This window comes from Mauremys reevesii, linkage group 27 (genome assembly GCF_016161935.1).
Source record: "Mauremys reevesii isolate NIE-2019 linkage group 27, ASM1616193v1, whole genome shotgun sequence".
NCBI lineage: Eukaryota > Metazoa > Chordata > Testudines > Geoemydidae > Mauremys > Mauremys reevesii.
Window position 1 is genome coordinate 5,640,181 of NC_052649.1, and position 22,687 is coordinate 5,662,867.

The 22,687-nt window shown below is 50.5% G+C and overlaps 1 protein-coding gene across 5 annotated transcripts in view; it reads left to right on the plus strand.

The window, feature by feature from the left end:
* MLLT6 (MLLT6, PHD finger containing) overlaps nt 1–22,687 on the plus strand; it is a 71,129-nt gene that overhangs the window by 20,828 nt on the left and 27,614 nt on the right. For 3 of the 5 annotated variants that reach the window (XM_039516794.1, XM_039516796.1, XM_039516797.1), the window contains 2 exons: nt 979–1,086; nt 18,219–18,317. In XM_039516794.1, the coding sequence (XP_039372728.1) occupies nt 979–1,086; nt 18,219–18,317 (207 nt within the window). Of the gene's footprint in view, nt 1–978; nt 1,087–7,142; nt 7,304–18,218; nt 18,318–22,687 lie in introns of those variants that run through there. The other 2 variants (XM_039516795.1, XM_039516798.1) reach the window with 2 other exon arrangements.

Below are 22,687 nucleotides of genomic sequence, written 5' to 3' on the forward strand. Positions count from 1 at the left end.
GCTCTAGTGGCACTCAGAGCAGAAGTATGCATGTGCAACTAGGCTTGGCATGTCAGTTGTGTGTACTAAACGCACTTGGGCTCCCCGTATGGTTTCTTCACACCATTATTGTTGTGTAAAGGGAAAAAGACACAAGAGGAGGGATGTGAAGTGGAGCCACATATAAGAAGCGGAGTGGGGAGGCCTGTCCATCTAACCAGATGGAGAGGGGAAATAAGGGAAAGCATGTCTCATTAATCTCCTGTTCTCATTCAGCTCTCCCAGGAGGTTGGCAAGCTGTACATTATCCTGCTTGTAATCTTCTTTCTAGTGAAAGGGTGAAACTCCTCCATCCTCCCTTCCCAAGACCGGTCCAACATGTGCAGATCCAGCAAAGGATCATGTGCCACTTTCTTAGGCCATGTCGACGCTACGGGTGTTACAGTGGCACAGCTGCAGCTATGCCATTGTAGAGCTGTAGTGTAAGATGCTTTTATGTCGACAAAAGGGGGTTTTCTGTCCCTGTTGGTAATCCACCTCTCTGAGCAGTGGACAAGGGAAGAATTCTTCTGTTGACCTAGCCACGCCTACACCGGGGGTTGCCTCGGCTTAACTACAGCATTCAAGGGTGTGAATTTTTCATACCCCTGAGTAGGGTGACCAGATAGGATGAAGAAAATATCGGGACACATTGGGGGTGAGAAGGGTGGGGAGTCCCATGGGCGGAGCAAAAAAAAAAAGCAGGAATGCGAAATATTGGGACAAATTGAGTCCTGACCGAACATCGGTTGGGAGGCGGGACAAACGCCTAAATATCGGGACGTCTGGTCACTCTACCCTTGAGCGACATAGCTAGGTCGATCTAAATTTTAAGCGTAGCCGAGACCTTAGTCATGATTTTGCTGTAGTGCTGAAGCTTTGGCCCTAAACTCACCGTTGGTTCTTTGTTTTTTGTCTATTCTCCATCTCCTCCCCCCACCCCCACCCTGCTTATCTCAGAAGACATTGCGTCACTCTGGAGGCAGCTCCTTCATCGCTGGGAGAAGAAGCCGGTCTGTGTCACCCACTCAGGAGAAGCCTGTCACCCACCATGAGAGGCCAAAGAAGGTAATGTTCCCCTGGGTATGCGTCTGTGCATTGAGAGAGCAAGGACTTGATCATATGGGGTGAAAGAGGGGAGAAGACGGGGTGGAGGACATCGGTATCCTGTCTGAGGTGTCATTGCCATCCAGAGGTGTTCACAGCTGGAGATTTGCCTGTTGGGCTGCGTTTTCAAATCGCACTCTAGAAATACCTGCTAAATTTGGAAGCATAGCCATGGTGCATGTGAAACGCTGCACGTACAAAGGGAACACGTGCCAGCAGAGGTGCCCATGTAGCATGCTTCCCCTCCCTTCCCAGCGGCTGCTACATATGGAGGACAACAGTCTACTGCTGCTGCCCGCTAGCAGAGTTACTCCTTTAGCTCAAGTGGGAAGAGTCTGTGCTGTGGTGCTGAAAAGCAGTGGGTTCAAATGCAGCTGGTGACTTATGCTCGAGGTTGTTATGCTCACAGACTTTGGAGGCTTTGCTTTCAAGGACCAAGAAGTTATGGGTCATAAAACTTTGGCCAAGTTGTTAATTGTAAACAATAAAATAATTCATAATAACAAGGAAGGTGCATAATTAGTCAGATTAAGCACAGTCACATGGATCCTGCCCTGCGGTGCAAAACTAACCAAGGAAATATCTCATTTTGGTTAAATGATTATTCTGAAGAATGTCACACTCTTTGTCTGTCTGGAATGATAGCTATTTAAATGAATAAGATGTGCTCACTGAAATCACGACAGTATTACATGTTAACGAGAGAGACAGTTATGTGCTCTCCTGTTGTCCACATTGATGTCTTCTGAGACTTTATGGATCAAATTCTGCTCTCAGTTATCCTGGTGTAAATCTGGAGTGACTCTATTGAAGTCATTCAGCTTTGCACCCGTGGAACCGAGAGCAGAATTTAGCTCATTGCACAAATGCAGCTGATGGTGCCATGCAAACTGGAGCAGGAACTCCTAAGATCTTGCCATGGGTGGTGTCTGGGGATATCTGGCTTGCTAGCTTTTATTTTGTCTTGTTTTAATACTGCAGCCCTCCATAAATAAACAAAGCAATTCAAATCCAGCACAAGCTGGTAATAACCAAACTCCAGAACTCCCTGATGGCTTGTTGGGTGATTTCTATGGAATGAGTTGGGTGGGTCTCAGCCCAGTTCCCAGTGGGCAGGCAGGTCCACCTTAGAAAAGCAACATGGCTGCAGTGAACATGCCACCTGACTTCCTTCTTGACAGCCCCTGCCGAGAGGGGCTGAGTGGGTTGTGAAGATTCATCTCCCCTCTCGTCCCTATTGAGGGGTCCCTCCAGATCTGGGTTGAGACACACCGGCCAGTACGTGCGAGCACCGTGTCGTACCTGATCTGTAGTCGAACATGGGAGACGTCAGTTTCCAGGGATGCTTGTATAAATTCATATGCACCCAATTGCTGACTCTGAATGGGCAAATTTCCTAGTGTAGACGAAGCTAAGATGCACTGGGATATATTTACTCCTCTTATAAGTTGCAGCTGCTGGGAAGGAGGAAGAGAGAAAGAGCCTCTGTTTCATGGATAGAGAGAGCTGGAGCTTGGCACAGGGTAAACAGCTGTAATGGAACGTGCTATTTTTAGCCAGCACCAGCCAGAGGGGTTGGGGGAGGGGGATGGGATCAGTGTGATTGACAGGAGCTTTGGAGATCCCAGCTGGAATTATAACTGATTGACGCTGCGAAGGTCAGGGACTGTAAGACGGTTCCTATATTTACACAGACTTTGGCAGCGGGGGTGGAAGGGGCGGGATCATTGTCATGTGCGTGGCAGGTAGGAGCTTAGGTTCTGCCAGTCTCCAGGCTGAGGCTTGAAAACAGGTTGGCACCAGAGGGGACGCCAAAGCAGGAGGAATGTATGTTTGTTTACAGGCATTTCGGCAGCGCTTGTTGCTGTTGTCATGTCTGGGTGCCTCACAAACATGGATGGACTCGGCTCCACAATTCCCCCCCAGCCCTGGGGGGATCATTGCTGCATTTGTACAGCCCCTAGCATAATAGGGCACAGGCCCATGATTCCTAGAGCTCTACCGCCATGCAAATAAATAATCATAATCGTAATCATTCCCCCAATACAGATGGGGAAACTGAGGCACCAAGAGGGCTAAGTGTAAACCTCCTCTCTCGGGGGGGATGAAGCAGCTGACATGAGAATGGTCATGAAGCACCCGGCCTTGCCCTTCCACTCCCATTGAAGTCTGTGTGAGTCATGGGTGCTCAGCAACATACAGGTCCGGCCCCAGTTAGTTGTTAAGGTGCAGGAATTGAAAGAATTGCTACTGTGTGGGTACCATAACCATTTAAAGAGTGTCTAATGCGCTAGTTCAGATCTGTTACTCCCCGAACCTTTCCACAGCAAGCGTCTAGTGGCTAGATCAGGGGACTGGCTCTCAGGACTCATGGATTCTGTGCCTGCTTCTACAGATGACCTTGGGCAAGGTCACTTTCCCCCCACTTCTTAACCACTGGTAATACAGGCATTGAAAGACTGAGCTGTCTCCCAGGGAGCATTGTGAAATGATTCATGTTTGCAGAGCTCTGTGAGAGCCTGGATGAAAGAGATCTGGGTGTTATTAGGGTTATACCTTACTATACTGGTAAAAGCCTTCAGCTGTCCTGCCCTCCCCTCTGGCCTTCAGGAGAGGATTTGAAGCCCTGGTAGACCTTGGGTTCATCCTTTATTGCTAATTATCTGGCTAGCATAGGGTTTTATACTGCTGCCCCTCACTCTAGTGTCTGAGGCTTTGGCTACACTTACACTCAGCGCTGGGCACACCCTGCTGCAGCGCTGCAAATTTGTAAGTGTAGCCAAGCCCAGAGTGTTTTCCATGTAAAATCGATAGCAATAGCGAAATCCCTAGTAGACGTTATATTGCTATGGAGTTTGTACCCATGGCAGCCAGTGATATGGAGCCTTAATTCCATTACCCACTTTTTAGCTTAGTAGGGAGGCCCTGGACAGGAAGGACTCAAATGAAAAGCCCCAGTCAGATTTAGGAGAAGGGTTTCCCCTTGTTTGCATCAGCCCTGATCACATTGCCAACCCACGCTTGCTCCAAGCCCCGAGGAAGTCATGTCGCAACACGTTACATCACAGCGTGACGACACAGCCTCATTTTGTGGTCATGCTGCTTTGGGGTGCCCCAGAAAAATGCGAGACTCTTGCTGTCCTATGAATGTGTGATGGACTCATGGAAATCAGCAGTGGCCCACATGTTGGACGTAGCTTGGGGCTGGAACTAGCTAGATTACCTTAGCCGCACGGGTTCGACTCAGCTGTGCCTGGTGTAATTTCCCTGGAGTCCGTAGTCTTCAACAAAATTACACAAGAAGTGGATCTTGACCACTGAGTACTAGGGGCAGCTCTCATAGATGAGATCCTAAAAGGAGGGGATCCTGTCAGCTGTTGCATAGTCATTATTGGCCACACGGCACATTTCAGAGTAAATGGGATTTGCTGGGCAAAATCTTCCTTCCTTTTTCTCCACTTTCCCCTGCTGTGCCTTCCATCCCAGAGATGGCTGCATTTCAGCAGAGCTGTATGTGCATAGGACCATACACCAAGATCCTTACATAGGTCTGAAAGCTGCAGGTGCTTCCTGTTATGTGCTTAATCCCACTGCTTTGTAGGGGACTCTTCACTGCCCAGCAGCAATGGTTTGTAACATTAGCATCATGACTTTTTACTTGGTCTTTACAGAAGCAAAGCTCTGACTGAAGTGAAGAGGGAGTCAAAACAGAGTCGAGAGAGAATAAGGAGCTCAGGATTTAGCCCGCTGAATTTGTTAGGGGTTGTGTCTGGGCTTTGCTAAAGAAGGGCTCATAGTTTGTAAGGAGCGTTCACTACACTGGAAAGAAACCGCCCCCAGCACCTGAGTTTCAGAGCCCAAGTCAATGTACTTGGACTCACAGGGCTTGGGCCATGGGGCTAAAACTAGTAGTGTAGACGTTCCCGCTTGGGAGCTGGGGCTCTGGCCCCAGTGGCAATGTCTACACTGCTATTTTTAGCCCCGCAGCCTGACCTCCATAAGCCTGAGTCCATTGGCACAGGCTTTGAGACTTGGTGCACGGGGTTTTCTTTGCCATGTAGACATACCCTTTGGGACAATAGACGCTGATGGTGTGGCCCTGCTAGCCTGTGTGCCTGTCCCTCTCAGGAACCTCCAAGCGCTCGCGGGTTCAGCAACCCAAACTTTTCCTTTCTCTTGTGCTGTTCCAAAAATGGGTCGCTCTTGTTTTAAGGCAGTTTGGGTTTTTTCTCCAACCACACCCAGGGCCTTAGCAAAAGCACCAACATTTATTTCTTTGCCTTGGCATTTCCAAAGCGCCTGCTCATTGCTTAACCCTTCCAGAGCCTGTTTGCATTTTTTTAAAACAATGCTAAGTGATGAGAAAATGCTGGATGACATCCAGATGTTGAATGAGGTACAGACGCCCGCGCCCCATCTCCCGTATGTCGGCTGTGAAACTTTAAAAAACAGCCATGCTCTGTATGCTGAAGTTTTCTGTGCACCTGAAGTTCCCAGGAATGGATGGAAACAGAGACTGCTTCCTCTATGAAGTGGTGGACATTCTAAAATATATATATAACAGGCCAGATCCTCAGTCACTGCTGTTGTTATTATTCATATTGCAGTTTTACCTAGTTGTCATAACCCAGGTCAAGGCCCCATTGTGCTGGGTATTCTACATCCATATATTAAGAATCAGTCCCTGCCCCCAAAGAGTTTATCATCTAAATATAGGAAGGAAATGACTTGCCCGAAGTCACATGGCAGCTCAGTGTTAAAAGCTGGGAATAGAGCTCCCTTCCGAGTTGTAAAACAGTGGTCTAACCACTAGACCACACTGCTTATCTATAGGGGTTTATACCAGCTAAGGATCTAGTCCAGTATATCTAGGTCCCAGCATGTGTTAGAAAGGGGGGAGGCAGTGAGATTTCACATCCAAACCCCTTTATGTTTGGTGGACGTGTTAGTGTTCCGATCTGTCCCAGCACCAAATCTGCCAGGGATTGTTTTGTTTCCACGTTGGATCCAAAGAGGGGAGCAGCCTTCTTTCTTCCTCTTAATGCAGCCAAATACTTGTGAGATCAGCATCCGGGATATTTTTGGTACGGTCAGATCCAAGCCTGCTTCACCATCAAACCCAGCACCCCGAGCCCTGATCCAGATCCCAGGCTGAATGACACCCCTTTTGGCCTTTCATTAGGGGGCACTGTCTGGCCCACCCCTCCCAGCAAATTCTTTGGAGCAAATAAATAGAGCAGCAACAATTGAAGAGCAGATGCTGCTATCATGCTGCCTCTGAGTGAAATCCAGGGGGTAACCCGCTCACCTGACCCATCTGGGTGCTCGCACCCATGGATAAACAGCTCACCTGAGCCATCTGGGTTGACTTATACCCTATGCACTCACTGGGCTAGCTTCCCCTCTCTCTGACACTGGAAACCCACTGCCATGAACAGGGTGACACTGGTGGAAGATTTCAGAGTAGCAGCCGGGTTAGTCTGTATCCGCAAAAAGAACAGGAGGACTTGTGGCACCTTAGAGACTAACAAATGTATTTGAGCATAAGCTTTCGTGGCGTACACAAGTCCTCCTGTTCTTTTTACTGGTGGAAGAGAGAGCAGGATGAGGCTGTAGCTTTCACTGGGGCAACATTTTAAACTCCTCCTTCCTTTCTCTGCCTTCTTCCTGCTGCTGCACCCATATCCTGGCCTCCTTGATTTCTGGATTATTAGAGAGTAAAAACCAGAGACCGCTCGCCTCTTCCAAACTCAGATCCCAACCGCCCTAGGAGCCTCTTCTTCCTTCCCCCATTCCAAGCTGCTTTTCATGGTCCGCTTGCTCGTGCCCAGCAGCAGATTAGGAGTGGGGCTCAGAGCAGGGAGTGGAGTGTGTGGATTGGAGGCGGGAGGGAATAAACGCCCCAGAGAAACCCTTTTTGGCAGCCAAGGGATCTTGTTTCACTCCGCCTGCCGTTGGAGAGCTACAAGTTGGATTGTGTGTCTCAGTCCCGCCCCGCTATGCGAGCCCAGTTCCCCCCTCCTTCCCCAGTCAAGTCTCTGAGCTGCTCCATGCAGAGATGCCAATCCCCAGCTGTTAAATCCTGCCTGGGGAGAATGTGTTGTTCATGAAGTTGGTTGCTTTGGGGGAGGTCTATGTTCGCCCCAGAGCCCTGCAGGGAGCGTGCAGTGCCTGGAAGGTAGGGGGGTACTTTGTTTTTTGATGCAAGGTGTGTGTGTATGGTGGGGGGGGGAGTGTTCATATATTTCCCCCTCTCCCCCCTTCTCCAGTGAAGCTGCTTTCTGCCAGCCTCCACTTCTGCCCCCTCCACTGCAGGTTCCCCAGGCAGGCAGGAACCACTGGCAGCGATTCACCAGGGCTGCACACCAAGATTCCTGGAAAGCAGATTTGCAAAAGGGGGTTCTGTGTGGAGGGGAAGGGGAAGGGGGTGCTGGGCACCGAAGGACATGGGTTGGCAAGCAGAGCAGGCTCCGGCTGTGCCCTTCCTGGCTCGCTCCCCTCCAGGCGGTGCAGTCAGTGGTGGCTCTTGCAGGAAGCATTCAGAGCAGCGGTGATCCTCGTCCCCTCCCTTTCCCCAGAGCGAACGGACACGTTTAAATGCCTGGGCCGAGCGCTGGGGGGATGGCACGGGATGGGGCTGCTGCCTGCCAAGCTGGGCGTGGGCAGCACAATGGAGCAAGGTGGAGACAGGGCAGGGCTGCAGGATCTGGGTGTGCGTGAGCATGCTCGCAGGTAACAGGGTAGCTTGTCTGGAGGTCTGTCAGCACCACTAAAATACCCAGGAGTAACTAGGGACCTGGGCCCCTGGGTGCCAGGGCCCCTGGGTGGCTGGGAAACCAGACCCCTCTGGGTGCCAGACCCCTCTGGGTGGCCAGGTAATCTGACCCCTCTGGGTGCCAGTGCCCTTGGGTGGCTGAGTAATCCGACACGTCTAGGTGCCAAGGCCCCTGGGTGGCCAGGTAACCTGACCCCTCTGGGTGTCAGAGCCCCAGGTAGTAGCCGGGTAACCTGACCTACTAAAGTATCAGGAAATAACCTGACTTGTCCATTTCCTGGGGTGTCACTAAGGGACTCAGAGCAGTCAGGCATCCTGAAACTTGCAAAGTGGAAGCGCAGGGGTTTGGGAGCTGAGGTTCCACCCGGTCGATTTGGCCTTCTGATCCACCAAGAGGGGAGTGAGGGAGTGAGGGACCCGCAGAAGCCTGAAAAGTCGAAGTGTTTCCTGACTGAGCAGGGGAGGAGAAGGAGGTGGCTGTGGACATGGCCCGGAGCTCTTTGTGTTGGCTTGGAGCAGAACTGCAATTCCACTTCTGGTCTCCTTGCAACACTCTGGTTTTAATGCAGGAAGTGGCTGCTGGGTAAGTTTAAGCTGGGTTCAAAGTCTGGCCTCAGCAGAGCAGATTTTCCAGAGTTCAGAGCCAGATTCTCAACTGCTCAGCACCTGCACTTGGGGCCACCTTTTCAAAAGAGCCGAGCACCCAGCGTGCTGAGCTCTTTGGAAAAGCCAGGGCTGCCAGGGGGGGAAGTGGGGCAATTTGCCCCAGGCCCCACAGGGGCCCTGCGAGCCCTGACCCTGGCTTCAGTTGCTCCGGGACTTTGGTGGCATTTCGGCAGCAGGGGGTCCTTCAGTGCTGCCGAAGATGCAGAGCGACTGAAGAGCCCCCGCTGCCAAAATGCCGCTGAAGACCCAGATCGCCGCCGGGGGAGTACAAGCGCCTCTGCTCCCCCGCTTTGCCCCAGGCCCCCTGAATCCTCTGGGCAGCCCTGGGAAAAGCAGGCTACTTATTTTAGGTGCCTACATTGGAGTTGAGCTCTTTGACAAATCTGGTCCCAGTGCTGAGTGCTTGCGATGTGCGTGTGCATATATATATATATATACATTCCTAGATGCAACCAGATGCACTGCTCCGTTATTTGTCATAACCTCTATAGAGCTGACAACTGAAGGAGATTCTCCAGGACTTCAAACAGGAGAGACCTGTGGTTTTGGAGCAGGAAGTTCTGAGATCTGTCACAACTGCTACTATGCTAGCTCTGGCTTGTGCCATACTTGCCATGACCTGTGGGATAAATTCATGACAATGCTGTCTCGTGCAGCATTTGCATCGTCACATTGTAACGCTGCACCGCAGTGTCCGAAATAAATTTGGGATTTGCCGCAGGACATGACCTATGGCAGTCATGGAGTTTCAGGGTCCGCTTTGGTGCAGCTATCTGGTAAAATGCTTCTTACTCATGCATCTGACTCCCTGCCCTATGGACCCCCCCCTCCGGACCCATACTAGCTTCATTTTCTGCAGGTGTCATGAGTGGTGCGGGGAGGTTAGTGCTGGAGACTGGGAGTCAGGATGCCTGGATTCTTTACCTAACTTCCTGTGAGACCTAAGGCAAAGTCACCCTGCTGCTCTTTGCCTCAGTTTCCCCATGTGTAAAATGGAGATATACTGAACCATCCTTGTCAAGCACATTGAAAACTTCTTCTGTAAGCCACTAAATGAGTGCTTATTTTTCTTATTAGAGAAATTGAATAGGAGTCACGACTCTTTCATTCCAGTCCTAGCTCTGCCGCTGATGCACAACATGACCTTGGGCAAGTCACTTACCCGCCTTGTGCCTCAGTTTCCCCATCTATAAAGTGAGTGTAACATCTGTGTATCCTACATGGATGGTTGTGAGGCTTAATTGATTAATTAATGTTTGCAGTATTACTAGACAGAGCATTCAAAAAGCATGAATCAGGCTCTGAAAAATCATGAGATTTTAATATAATAGTTTTTTTTTAATTTGCCTTCTGTTTTTTTAATCTTTAAGGGTCACATTGGCAAGCGTTTTTTGGTAATCACAAGAGGTGGAAATGTTTGTTTGTTTTTAAGTGAAAGCTGAGATTCTTACATAATCCCTTGCTTCCAGGAGCTGGGGCTTTAAGACAACATAACTATCAGGAGAGTTGGCAGCACTGCACTCAGGCTTCAAACCATTGGCCGAGGTGTTTGTAACGTGCAAGGCAGTCCCTGGATCACCACAAATACCTAGTGGCATTGCTGAGCACAGTATTCCCACTCCATGTGACTTATGATAATTGGAGCTATACCAATCTCCTAGAACTGGAAGGGACCTCGAAAGGTCATTGAGTCCAGCCCCCTGCCTTCACTAGCAGGACCAATTTTTGCCCCAGATCCCTAAGTGGCCCCCTCAAGGATTGAACTCACAACCCTGGGTTTAACAGGCCAATGCTCAAACCACTGAGCTCTCCCTCCCTTAATGGAGAACTGTTTGGGTTTTTTTTTAACGTGACCCATTTGTTTGGGGCGAGGTGCACTCCTCTCATGTGGGCAGCCCAGCTGAACCCACCTGTTTCATGAGAAGGATATGGGGGAAGCTAAGGACATTTCCAGCATCAGAGCTGCCTCTCTCTGTGATACCTACGGGCAGGACCCTGGTGTCGTCAAGTCTTTTTTAGCCCTAAATGCCCCATAGCTAAGGCACTTCTGTTCTTCATGTGTGAAATCCTCTCTCTCCTTCCTTCCATCTTGACTCCTGTTGTGGGCATGCATGGCATCGGGGTGGGGGAGGGGAGGCAGACATGCCATTTTTCCTTCCTGCCTCTCTGCTGCTGTTACAACTCTGCCTTCTTCTCTGCTCATGATGGGTCTCCTTCCCTGACCTCAGGGCTGCCATGATGGAAGGAGTGATGCCTTTACCGTCTCTTCTTCCCTGTACTTTATTTCCTATGAAGTTTTCATCTTCCAAAGCCTTCCCTAGAAGTTGTGTCCAAAGCACACCTGTCCAGCTGCTGCTCAGGGTTGGAGTCGTTCGGTTTGGGGTCCATAGCGAATTTGCTGGGGAGTTTTCACATCAGACCCGCCAGTTGGTTGAGATGAGGGGAAAAGAAAGAGTGTTTGGGTAATAAGATGACAAGTATGGGATGGATAGATAGAGAGAGGAACAGATGTTATGGTTGGTTATAACCAAGCCTGTGGTCAAATGGATTGAACTCATGGCTTGGAGCCAGAAGCCATTGGTTTGCCGGAAAGAAGGATTGTCTTGTGGTTGAGCCACTGTCCTGTCAGGAGAATTGGGCTCAGTTTCTGGATCTGCTGCTGACTCCCTGTGTGATCTACGGTAAGTCACTTAGGGCCAGATTTACAAAGGGGTTTCAGTGCCTAGTGGACTGACAAATACGCCTAAGCAAGTAAGGCACCTAACTCCCATTGAAAGTCAATGGGATGAGGTATCTAACTCACTTAGGTGCTTTTGAAACTCCCACTAGGTGCCTGCCTGCATATTTAGGCTCCTAAATACCTTTGCAAATCTGGCACTTGATCTTCCAGGGTCTCAGTTCTCCACCGTTAAAATAGGCGTGTGGATCCTTCCTTTGTTTAGACTAAAAGTACTGGGGCAGTGACTGTCTCTCACTATACTGTGCCTAGGACCATAGGTGGCGAGTTATATGGGCCCGTGGGGCCTGGGCACCAGGAATATTCAAACACAAATTTGAGGCCAGGTCTCTCCCTCGGCCCCGCCTTCCACTCTGGACACTCCCCCCTGTGCCTCTCCTGGAGAATTTAAAACGGCCTGCCCCCATCCACCACTGACAGCGCAGCAGAGCTGAGCCGGCTTCCTGCTTGCTCCACGTGGCTGCCGGTCCCTCCCTGCGGCCCCTGGCCGGGGTGTGTCTCTGTCTACGTGTGCTGCTCCAACCCCAAGTGCCCCTGCGGCCAATAGGAAGCTGCAGGGGCAGTGCCTGGGGGTAGCAGCATGCAGAGGCCCCCCAGCCTGCCCTGCTTAGGAGCCCCAGGTAAGTGCTGCACCCCCTGACTCCCTCCCAGAGCCTGCACCCCATCCCCCCACACCTCCTCCCATCCCCAAACTCCCTCACAGAGCCTACACCCCCACCCCCGTCCCAACCTGGAGCCTGCACCCCTCACCCCCTCCTGCACCCCCACCCCCTGCTCCATCCCAGATCCTGCACCCAAACTCCATCCCAGAGCCTGCACCCCTCATCCCCTCCTGCACCCCCACCCCCTGCCAGGAGCCTGCACCCAGCACCCTTTCCCCCACCCAAACTCCCTCCCAGAGCCCAACATCTCCCTCCTTCTGCACTCAAACTCCCTCCCGAAGTCTGCACCCCTCCTGCACCCCAATCCCCTGCCCCAGCCCAGGGCCTGCACCCCAGACCTCCTCCCCCCAACCAAATTCCTCCCAGAGCCTTAGGCAGGTGGGGGGCAGAGTTGGGAGGGGCAGGCTCTGGGTGTTCTGAGCACCACCAAAATTTCTACAAACCTGCCGCTCCTGCCTAGGACAACGGAGCCCTGATTTTGTTTGCGGCTCTTAAGTGATACCTATGACTCATTATCTAGCCTTGGGAAAGTCACATAGTTACAGCACCACTCTCTTTGGGTAGCTCTGTTTTCAGATGACCAGCTTGCAAGTGTCCCATGTGACTCACACATCCAGAAGGCTACCAGGGGTTCGGGTTGGAGAACCAGGGGGAATCAACCTGTATAGCTATTCTGGAATTGCTCCCCCTGTGGATACTCTGTGAATAAAAGCCTCTTTGTTCTGGAATAAGTATTCTGTTTATGAGCTTTTATGGCAGATGCAATTTCATGCCTTCTTTTTTCAGCTGCTTCCTCAACAGAGTTGCACCAGGGATGAATCTGGCCCCAGGGCATTCATCACACACAACACTCAACACAAAGGAAATAATTATCACCCTCTACCAAGATCAATACACAACAGAAAGAGCAGAGAGCTATGAGCTTGACTGCTGGAGACAGTTCTTTTGCAGGCCTGATCCTGCAAGGTACCGAATGTCTCCATGGCTTAGTGACTTCCTTGGAGGTTAAGGGTGCACAGCACCTCCGAGGAAGTTCTCAGCAACCCACAGGATCAGAACCTTGCTCTTCAGAGTAGCTTTACTCCTGGCATGGGAGATTTTAAGAATGGGAAGCCTAGAAAGTCAGAAGTTATAGGAACAGGGGAGCCTCTACCCTTCCAGCAATCTCATCCTTTAAAAATAATATTATTCCTAGTCACAGTGCTTGGTGCTTCCACAGACAGCCCTCTTCATCTTCATGGCACTTTATAAGCATTCATTTCTCTTGCTAAGCTATTTGCCTCAATATCCTGCAGCAGTAAGTTCTCCAGGGTTAATTATATGTCACATTTATTTCCATTAAAAAGTGTGTTGCTTTAAATATTTAAATCTTGCTGCCTTTTAAATAATAATAATACCAAGTAATAATAAGTAATTCTCAGTTATTATTTGTATTACTGTAGCACATAGGAAATCCCAGTCAAAGAGCAAGATCCCACTGCTCTCGGCACTGTGCAAACACAGAAGCATCTTCCATCCAAGGGTCTTTACGGACCAGTTTCAACTGTAAGCCCTAGACCTCCGATCCTGCATTGAGTTCTGTGCAGCACAGGGGTCCGCACACATGAAGCTCATTTCAGGCCTAAATGTTGGCAGCTGCCAGATTGGATCAGACCCAAGGTACAGCCAGCCCAGTATCCTGTCTCTGACAATGTCCTGCACCAGATGCTTCAGAGGAAGGTGTAAGAACCCTGCAGTAGCAGATGTGGGATAATCTGCCCCTTACATTAGGTCTCATCCTCCACTGTAGTAGTTATAGATTTGCTTAAGCATGAAGTTTAATATCCCTTCCAAAATGGAAGGTAGCCTTAACGGTTATGACTCTGGATATTCTTGCTCTCTGTATAAATGTTCAGTCCCTCTTTGTATCTTGTTAAGTTCTTGGCCTCACTATCCTATAGCAGCAGGGCCGGCTCCAGGCACCAGAGGAGAAAGCACATGCCTGGGGCGGCACATTGTAAGGGGCAGCATTCCGGCCAATCTTGGGGCAGCACATTCCGGCCGCCCTGCTGTGGTTTTTTTTTTGCTTTGGCAGCCCGGTCTGCAGCTCCAGAGGCCCCAGCCGGCTCCCCGTGCTCTGCCAGTCCCAGCCCAGCCGGGGCACAGACCCCGGCCCAGGGGGCAGGAACTAGCGATCCCCGCCACTCACAATGCCGCTGGGCTCCCCGGGACGCGCCACTCCCCGCCGCCTGCACCGGCCTCCGCCTCCTGTGCAGCTCTGGGCCCGGCCCGGCCGAGCTGCCTTTAAAGGAGCGGCTGAGCCAGCACCTCCTGCAGCCCCGGGAGAAGCACCCCAAGGCCAGAGAGGGGAGTCCCTCTCGCCCGGCTGCGAGCGGGCTGCAGCGCCACCCTTCACCCCCCTGCGAGCCGCCTTGACTGCCCTCCATGCGCTCCCTGCAGCTGAATTTTTTTTTTTAATTCGGCAGTCTGGCAGGCAGTAGGAGGTTTTTTTGTTTTGTTTTTCCTTCGGCAGCCCAGCCGCCCCTTTTTGCTTGGGGCAGCAAAAAAGCTAGAGCGGCCCTGTATAGCAGTGAGTTCCCCAAGCAACAACAATTTACCAGGGGAGGATAGCAGCATAGGGTGGTATTACACTTTTAGATAGTTCCCTTTTCAGCTGTCAGCTTTATCCGTGGCAATCAGTAATAAATTATTATAATTAATAGAGCTCTGCAGAGGATGGCAGTTCTGTTTCACAAAATATTTTGAATTTTCAAAAATTAGCCAAATTGGAACAAAAAATGAAAAATTTGAAATTCGTCACAAAGGAAAAATCTGATTTTTTTTGTTTGTTTCAGGTCAATGAAAATGTTTCAATTCAATTTCAACTTTTTTATTTTTTATTGTATTTAAGGCATCTGTTGTGGGGGGGTGTTATTAATTTCATTGGGGGGGGGCGTATTTTGAGCAATTTTTGCGTTTTATGTAGATGTCCAAAAATCAAGGGGTTTTGGTGCTATCTCTGTGTATATACTGCAGTATTATGTACATTACTCATTACAGCAGTATACACAATAATGAGTAATCTCTTTGTAACATTCGCTAGTGCACTTTACCGTAGTACTCTTTCAAACAACACTATGTTAAAGTGCACTTTAGTGCACATCGGCAGGGTCTACACACGGACCAATCAATCTGCCACAAGTTAGTGCACTTTAGAAATAACACCCCCACAGTCTTCGTACGTAGACAAGCCCTTAGAGACAAGTAACCACTTCCAGTGTTTTTGCAATGTTTGTTGCATAACCACCAAATTCTTTTTTATTTTTTTAATCAGGGGTGTTTTATCAGTGTTTATCGGTTAAAGCCAAAAGTCAAAAGCCCTAATTATATTATAATCATACATTTAAAAAATTTCAAAACAAAAAGTTGTTTCATAACAAATAAATGAAACGTTTTGTTTGGAAGATGTCAAAACAAGACCTTTTGACATTATCAGAACTTTTCGCCCCCAGTGTATTTGCAAAATGAAATTCTAGCAAAGCTGACCTGATTTGCAAAGCATTTCAGTTTGGACTGAACTGCATAATCCAAAACTATAGTTCCATCTAAATTTTTCCAACCAGCTCAATTTATTATGAACCATTATCATCAAATAAGATGATATTGTTTCCGAATCTGTTAAAAATCTGGGCTCCTGGAATCACAGGGCCTAAGTGTCCCCTGCCTTGTCTGTCTGTCTATCTGTTTTAGGGTTTTATTCAGCCACCCATCACTGTAGGAGTTTAGCACCTGCAGTGTAAAATCATTAGCAACAGTGAAGTCCCTAATGGACTTTATGAAATGTCTGTCATGTCTCCCTTTTTGAGGTAAAAACTGCTTGGGGTAGGGTTTTTTGAGGAATCTCATTTATTTGTTTCATGGTGGGTTTTGAGGGGAAGGTGTTGGATAGAAGAGATTCCTGAGATTGTGTCATTCATGCTAGAGTGGAAAGGTTTTTTCAAAGAGGAAGGTATTGTAGTTTCCTAAAGAGAGTCAGGGCTTGTGTACATGGTATGGTCATGCACTCTATGGGGGCGGGTGATTTCTAAACCACACTAACGTGTTATACGTTATTTGGTTCATGTAGACCCTGCTGGTGCACTTTAATGTACCACTGTTTGCAACTGTACTATGGTAAAGCGCAGTAGGGAACCTTTAGTGCGCACCAGCAGGGTCTACACGGACCAATTAGTGCACAACACCTTAGTGTGATTTAAAAATCACACCCCTCTACAGCGCATTACCCCACCGTGGAGTCATATTCCTAGACACTGGATTTGCCTAATCTCCCCTGGAAGTGCCTTCTACAGCAGGGACTGTGTATCATCCTTTGTACCTGTAAACCGGTGCCTGCCCCTGGTGCGAGTGAGCAAGTGGAGAACTCTGATATGCTGGTGTTTTATAGCCATCTGGTGCAGGTGTGCGTGGCTGTCTGCGTGGAGAATCAGGACCATTCAGTTTTGAATCTTTTATCATCAGGATTTGAGGGTGGTTGTTTTGTTAAACCCCTGCTAGTGCAAACAAATCAGGCTGATGAAAAATGAATGAGAAATAACCATCATCACTGTGTGTCAAACTGCAGAGTAAAAAAAAATCAAATGCTCTCATGGTAGAGGCCAGTTAATGGTACTGTCTCAAGTTGATAGAGAGAGGCAGCATGTTTAGTGTATGAGTCACTGACGTGGGGTTAGGAGACTTGGGTCCTAGTCCTGGTTTTGCCACTGACCTGCTGTGGAACCTTGAGCTAGTCACTACCCTGCTCTATGCCTCAGTTTCCCTCCCACACTTTGTCTGCCTTGGCTGTAAGCTCTCTGGGGCAAAGACTGTTACTTACTATGTGTATGTACAGCACCTTGCACAGTAGGGCCTTGATCTCAGTTGGGGTCACTAAGAATTACCCTAATAAATAGTAATGCTAATAAAGAGGTGGTGTCCCCTTGTACAGGCTCAACAGGGACGCTCAGTTGGTCTTCTCTGTATAGCACTCGTTATTTTATCTTGCCAGGATCAGTGCCTAAGAAGAGCTTATTCCTATGGAAGTCTGTGGTAGCCGCAAGGTCTCAGCACCTCTCGGGCCATAATCCTTGCTTGGTTTGCAGCCTGTACAAACAATCCCACTGACTTCACTGGGGCTTTAGGGGATGGAAACCAGGATGGATTTTGCCCTGAACAATCCAGCTGTCATTGACAGAGGGGCCCAAACCAAGCAGACTGGGGGGAATAAGAACATAGGAACGGCCATACTGGGTGAGACCAAAGGTCCATCTAGCCCAGTGTCCTGTCTTTCCACAGTGGCCAGTGCCAGGTGCTTCAAAGGGAATGAACAAAACAGGACAGTTATCAAGCGATAACTTGATCCGCTCCCTGTTGTCCGCTCCCAGCATCTGGCTGTCAGGCTTAGGGATGCCCGGAGCATGGGGTTGTGTTCCTGCCCACCTTGGCTAATAGCCACTGATGGACCTATCCTCCATGAACTGATCGAATTCTTTTCCGAACCCAGTTATACTTTTGGCCTTCACAACATCCCCCGGCAAGGAGTTCCACAGGCTGTCTGGGCGTTGCATGAAGAAGTACTTTCTGTTGTTTGTTTTAAACCTGCTGCCTCTTAATTTCACTGGGTGGCCCCTGATTCATGTGTTATGTGAATGGGTAAATAACACCTCCTGATTTGCTTTCTCCCCCCCAGTCATGATTTTATAGACCTCTATCATATCCCCCCTTTGTCATCTCTTTGGATCTTGAGCTTTGCCACCTGGGTCACCCCCTTGGCCTGCTGATCGCGTTAACCATGTGTCCCCGTACAGAGAACAGTTTGATGGACTGTTCCACCAACTGCAGTGCTGTGCGAGTCTGAGACCTTTGATGAGGGGATAGGGCTGAAGCGATGGGGCACAGAGCCCCTGTGGGCGAAGAGGAGGAGGGCTTAAGTTTCTTGAAATCAGCCAGGGCATGTTAAACCGTTCCCTGTATCATCTTACCAGAAACTGATTCGGGGGATCCTGTGGATATTCTGTATGCCAGATGTAGGCTGCAGCTGGGGGAGAGATAGTGGGAGTAGGACGCTCCCAGAAGTGGGTGTGAGGAGGCGAGGCTGGTGTGGGGGAGAGAGGAAGATAAATGAATAGCTGTAAATCCACCCCAGCACAAACCACCTCCTCTTTTTCCCTTTTGCAATCTCTGTTACCACCCCGGCGGAAAACTTGTCCTTTCAACACTTTTCTCGGTTCCTTTGCAGAGTCGGAAGGACAAAGAAAGACCTAAACAGAAGCACAAAAAACATCCGGAGTCTCCCACCAGCCTCGCCCCGTCCTCTGTGCCCGTCCCTGCTGAGAAGGTACCGGATTCGTGAGGTGCTGTTGGGTGGGGGCTATCTCTGGGAAGTGATGGGCAAGAGGGGCTTTATCGCTTTATTTTGATTCCTGTTTTCTCACATTATTCTGCCCTTATTCGCTCCTCCCCCTACCACGGTGGGAATTTCACCGTGCGGCTGTCTCTCGCTTTCTGTCGGCACTGAGGACCCGATCAGCGGCCTAACTCCCCAGTGGCTGAGCGGCAGGTCTTAGCCTGCTTGGCAGCGGATGTTTGGGTTTAAAGCTCCGGTACAATAGCTGAAACATCCAGGGGTTGCCCTCTCTGCAGCCGTGCTGTAAACAGCGTGGGCAGCCCAGGTACCTCCATTTCAGGGTAGGAAGGGACAACTGGAGACCAAGGTCCTGGCACTTTGCCTTTCTCTAAGCCCTTCCAGCCAAGCCTGAAAGCACCCCAGGAGGGCAGACAGGCAGTTACTGTAGTTCCTTAATTTCTGGGGAAACTGAGGCACAGAGGGGCTGAGTCCCTACTGCCCTAAGGCCCCTTCATAAAAGACATCACAGCTCCCTACTCTGGAGCACTCCTACTATAGGGGCTTCCCTGGATGCTGCAGAACTGTCTACATTGGCTCTACACCAGCCCCAGTGTTGGGGGCATGCAGCGCCCCACAGGGGGCTGTTGCAGCCGAGTGTAAATTAGAACAGCCCTGAGGCTGCTCTAATTCGTGCCAGGGGCCAAGCCCCAGAATAAGTGGCATAGACGTGGTGGACCTTGGTCAGAGCAGAGTCAGGGCCAGAGAGGTGACATGTTTTGCCCCAGCGTCACAGCAAGAACTAGAACCCAGACATCCTGACTCCCAGAGCCTGATTCTCCTCTCACTAATGCCAAAGTAACTGGAGGTAAGGCCAGCCTGCTCTATACAGTTATACTCTGGCTAGAACCCATAGAAAACACGGCCCGCCAGCCCCCCTCAGAAAGACTCTTTAAAGGTGGTTGCGTGTATACCCTGCGCTAATGGCATCTACACACAAGGAATACTCTGTGGGGAGGGGATAGCAGCTGGGCAGGACAGAGGCGAGCTATCAGAACGGTGTGAGAGGCCCAGAGCTGGAATAGCAGCGGGTGTGTTTCAGGTCAGGATTGAAGGGAATTATCCAAGTTGCGTGTGAGGCTCAGGGCTGGAACAGCAGGGGAGATGCGGGTCAGAACTGAGTTGCGGCAGCAGAGTGCAGGGGCCAGAACTGGAATAGCTGGTGGGCACGATCGAGGTGCCCCAGCTGAGCTGGGCATGGAATCCCGCACTCCACTTATTTGCACTCTTCCCAGCCCAGTGTTAGTGCAGTTAGACGTGCTCTCCTGAGCGGCAGAGCCCCCCAGTTTGCAGAGCTGCCGGGGACTGATCCACTAAGAAGATTATTTCCAAGCTCATGTCGAAATTCAAAACCTGGCTCCCGACTAGCGAGAGTGCCTCTTAGACAATTGCCCACTGTCTCCTCCCGGGTCCTGCCAGACCTTTGTACGAATGGGGGGAAGGGCCTAACTCGATTTATACAGGGACCTTTGTAAGCTGAAATTCAGGTGATCCTGATTACGCTGGCCGTTGCTGAGTGACGAGGCCATAGTCTTTCCACAGGGTGTTGTTATTAATCTTCATAACAATGAGTGGCATTCCCAAAGTGCCTTCTGTGCACAGATCCTAAAGCATTGCTCAAGCTTTCTGCTACTGAAATGCACCCACTTCTGGGGTGGAATGCAGCAGCTGTTTAACAGCACGCTGCAGCGTTGCACAACAGTTCAGGACTGGAAGTGGAAAATCTGTTTGAAACTGCAGAAGGGTACGTGATAGATACTGGCACTGGTGTGATGACACGAGTGCAGTTACACAGCTGGAAACCCCCAACGGAGATACATGACACTGGGGCAAGCTCCATCTTGCACCAGTGCTGTGCAACTACATGGAGTGTGCACTGATGTAATGCAAAAATAACCCCCATAGGGCTTTAGGCCATGTCTACACTACAAACTTAGATCAGTGTAAGTTACATCCCGGTACAACCACCAAAGTTAGTATATCGCTGGTGTGCGTGCATATTTGGCTGCTTGCATCAGCACGGCACGTATTCACCAGCAGTGCTGGTGTCAATGCAAAGTGCAGTCCGCCATGGGTAGGAATCCCTGTGTCCCTCGGGCCGCCGTCCTGCGCAATGCCTTTTGAGAAATTTTGGCAATGTGTTGTGGGATAATAGAAATGACTCACGCAGGGATCTCTGGGAGATAGGAGCCAAGCTCCCAGCATGCACCTTTGATTGGTGGAGATGGGTAGAATTATCCCAACTGGACTTTGTCTGGGACAAAGTTAAGTGCTCAGATCTGTGGGGGCGGGTGGCAAACTAAAAAGTATTTGTGGATGGACTAGTTGGTAGAGCTTTGTCATCACGTTTAGAGTTATAGGGAGAGAGGCAGGGCAGGCTAGTGGTTAGAGCATGGGACTAAGCATCAGGAGAGTGGGGTTCTATTCCTCATGCTGACAGTGACCTTGGGCAAGTTGTTTTCCCGCTCCGTGCCTCAGTTTCCCTCACTCTGGCCTGTTGAGGTTGTGTGTCTGTCCAGTGTCGACTCTAGCACAAGGGGGTCCTGATCTCAGTTGGGTCCCTAAGTGCTACTGTGATATCACCAGTGGCACTGCCTCCCTTGAGATGCTTCGTGACCACGGCGTAGAACCAGAGGAAGAGACAGCGACCGTGCTGCACGCTTATCGTCAAACCCCAGCCAAGTCTACCCATGGAATGGCTCTTTCCCCAAGGCAGTGGGGCTCACTTCTTCCTCCTTCCCTGCAGCCCTAACACACTCCTGGCAGGTCTTGTAAGAGTCTCCCTGCTGGGGCCAGAGCAGGCTCTCCTGCAGCCGCTGACCTAGCCGGCCTCCTGGATTCAGGCTCTTATCCCGGCAGCTGGGGGGTCACCCACCACATTCCAAGCATTCCATGGCTCTGGGGACAGAGACCGCACCCTGTCCAGCAGCGGTGAAGAGAGCTAACTGGGGGGAGAGCAGGCTCTGGGCTAAAGCAGGAAGCAGCGTGGCTGGCTCAGCAGTAACTGAGCTGGATGTCTCTAGGGCATTGGCAACGGGGAGCCCTTTGCCGCTTGGCTGCCAGTTTGAATCCAGACCAAGTTGCAAGCTGGGTGGGTTTCTTCACTGCCACAGCACATGGGCCTCTCCATGGCAGTCTCATCAGGGAAGCCAAGAGTCTGATGGGACCATGGAGCCTGGTGTTCCAGTGAGAGGGTTTCTTAGGGACCCTCGAAAAGCCTGCAAGGTCTGAAAGAACCAGGCTCTCCGGTGATCACCCTTCTGTGTGATCCAGGGAAAGTGACTTAGAGTGACCAGATGTCCCAGTTTTATAGGGACAGTCTCAATTTTTGGGTTTTTTTCTTATATAGGCTCCTAGTACTCACCCCCGTCCCGATTTTTCACATTTGCAGTCTGGTCACCCTAAAGTCACTAGACTAATGGAGAACAATGTGGAGAGGAGCTGTCCTTGTAACCCTGGGCTGGCCTGAATTCAAGAGGGCCGGATGTCTGCGTCCAGGCATCTGAACCTTTCCAAGGACGGCAGCATCCTCCCTCTCTCCTGGCACCCTGCGCGTGGGAGGGGCACAGGGGCAGCCCTTGGCATCCAACCCAGGGTAGAGGCTGCCAGCTAATCTCTTTCAGCTTGGCCAGGAGCGGGAGCTGGTAGCATGGTTGCCAAGGCAGCCACATCTCCAATGGGATTTGTGCTTCTGTCCCAATATGCAGACAGGCAGGATCAAAGCTTGTCAGCGTTTTCAATGAGTGCACGAGTTGTGGGGGGAGGAGAAGGAGGCGGGGAATTGTTAACTCAGGCCGATATTTGGGTGCCAGAGATAAGGAAGCAGCGTGAGGAGCAAACACTTTCGAACTCATAAAGCCTCCGTCTGTCTGTCCCACACTCTTTCCCAGCAGCTTTAGCCACCGGATCTCATGAGTCGGGGGTGGGGGAGCTGCTGGTGAGACTGGGATAAGGAGGATGGTGGGGGTGAGTGAGAGGAGACCAAAAGTAAGTTTGACCCTCTCCTTTGCTGCCACCTCCTCCCCTGCAGAGTCAGCCCATTAGCACCCGATGCCTCTTGCAGCAGGGAGTGGAGGTGCAGGGGGGCAGCCCTGGGCAGTGGCTAGGCAAGCCAGCGTGTCGCATCTAAGTTTGGGTCTCAGGAGACCCGGGCTCAGTTCCTGGCTCTGCCCAGGGATGCCTTGTATGACCTTGGGCAAGCCACCTAGAACAAGATCCCCGTTTAAATTGATCAGAGTTGGGCTCCTGACTCCTCGAGGCAGCCTGGAAATCCAGTGCCGACCTGCACTTCAGCCCAGATTCTC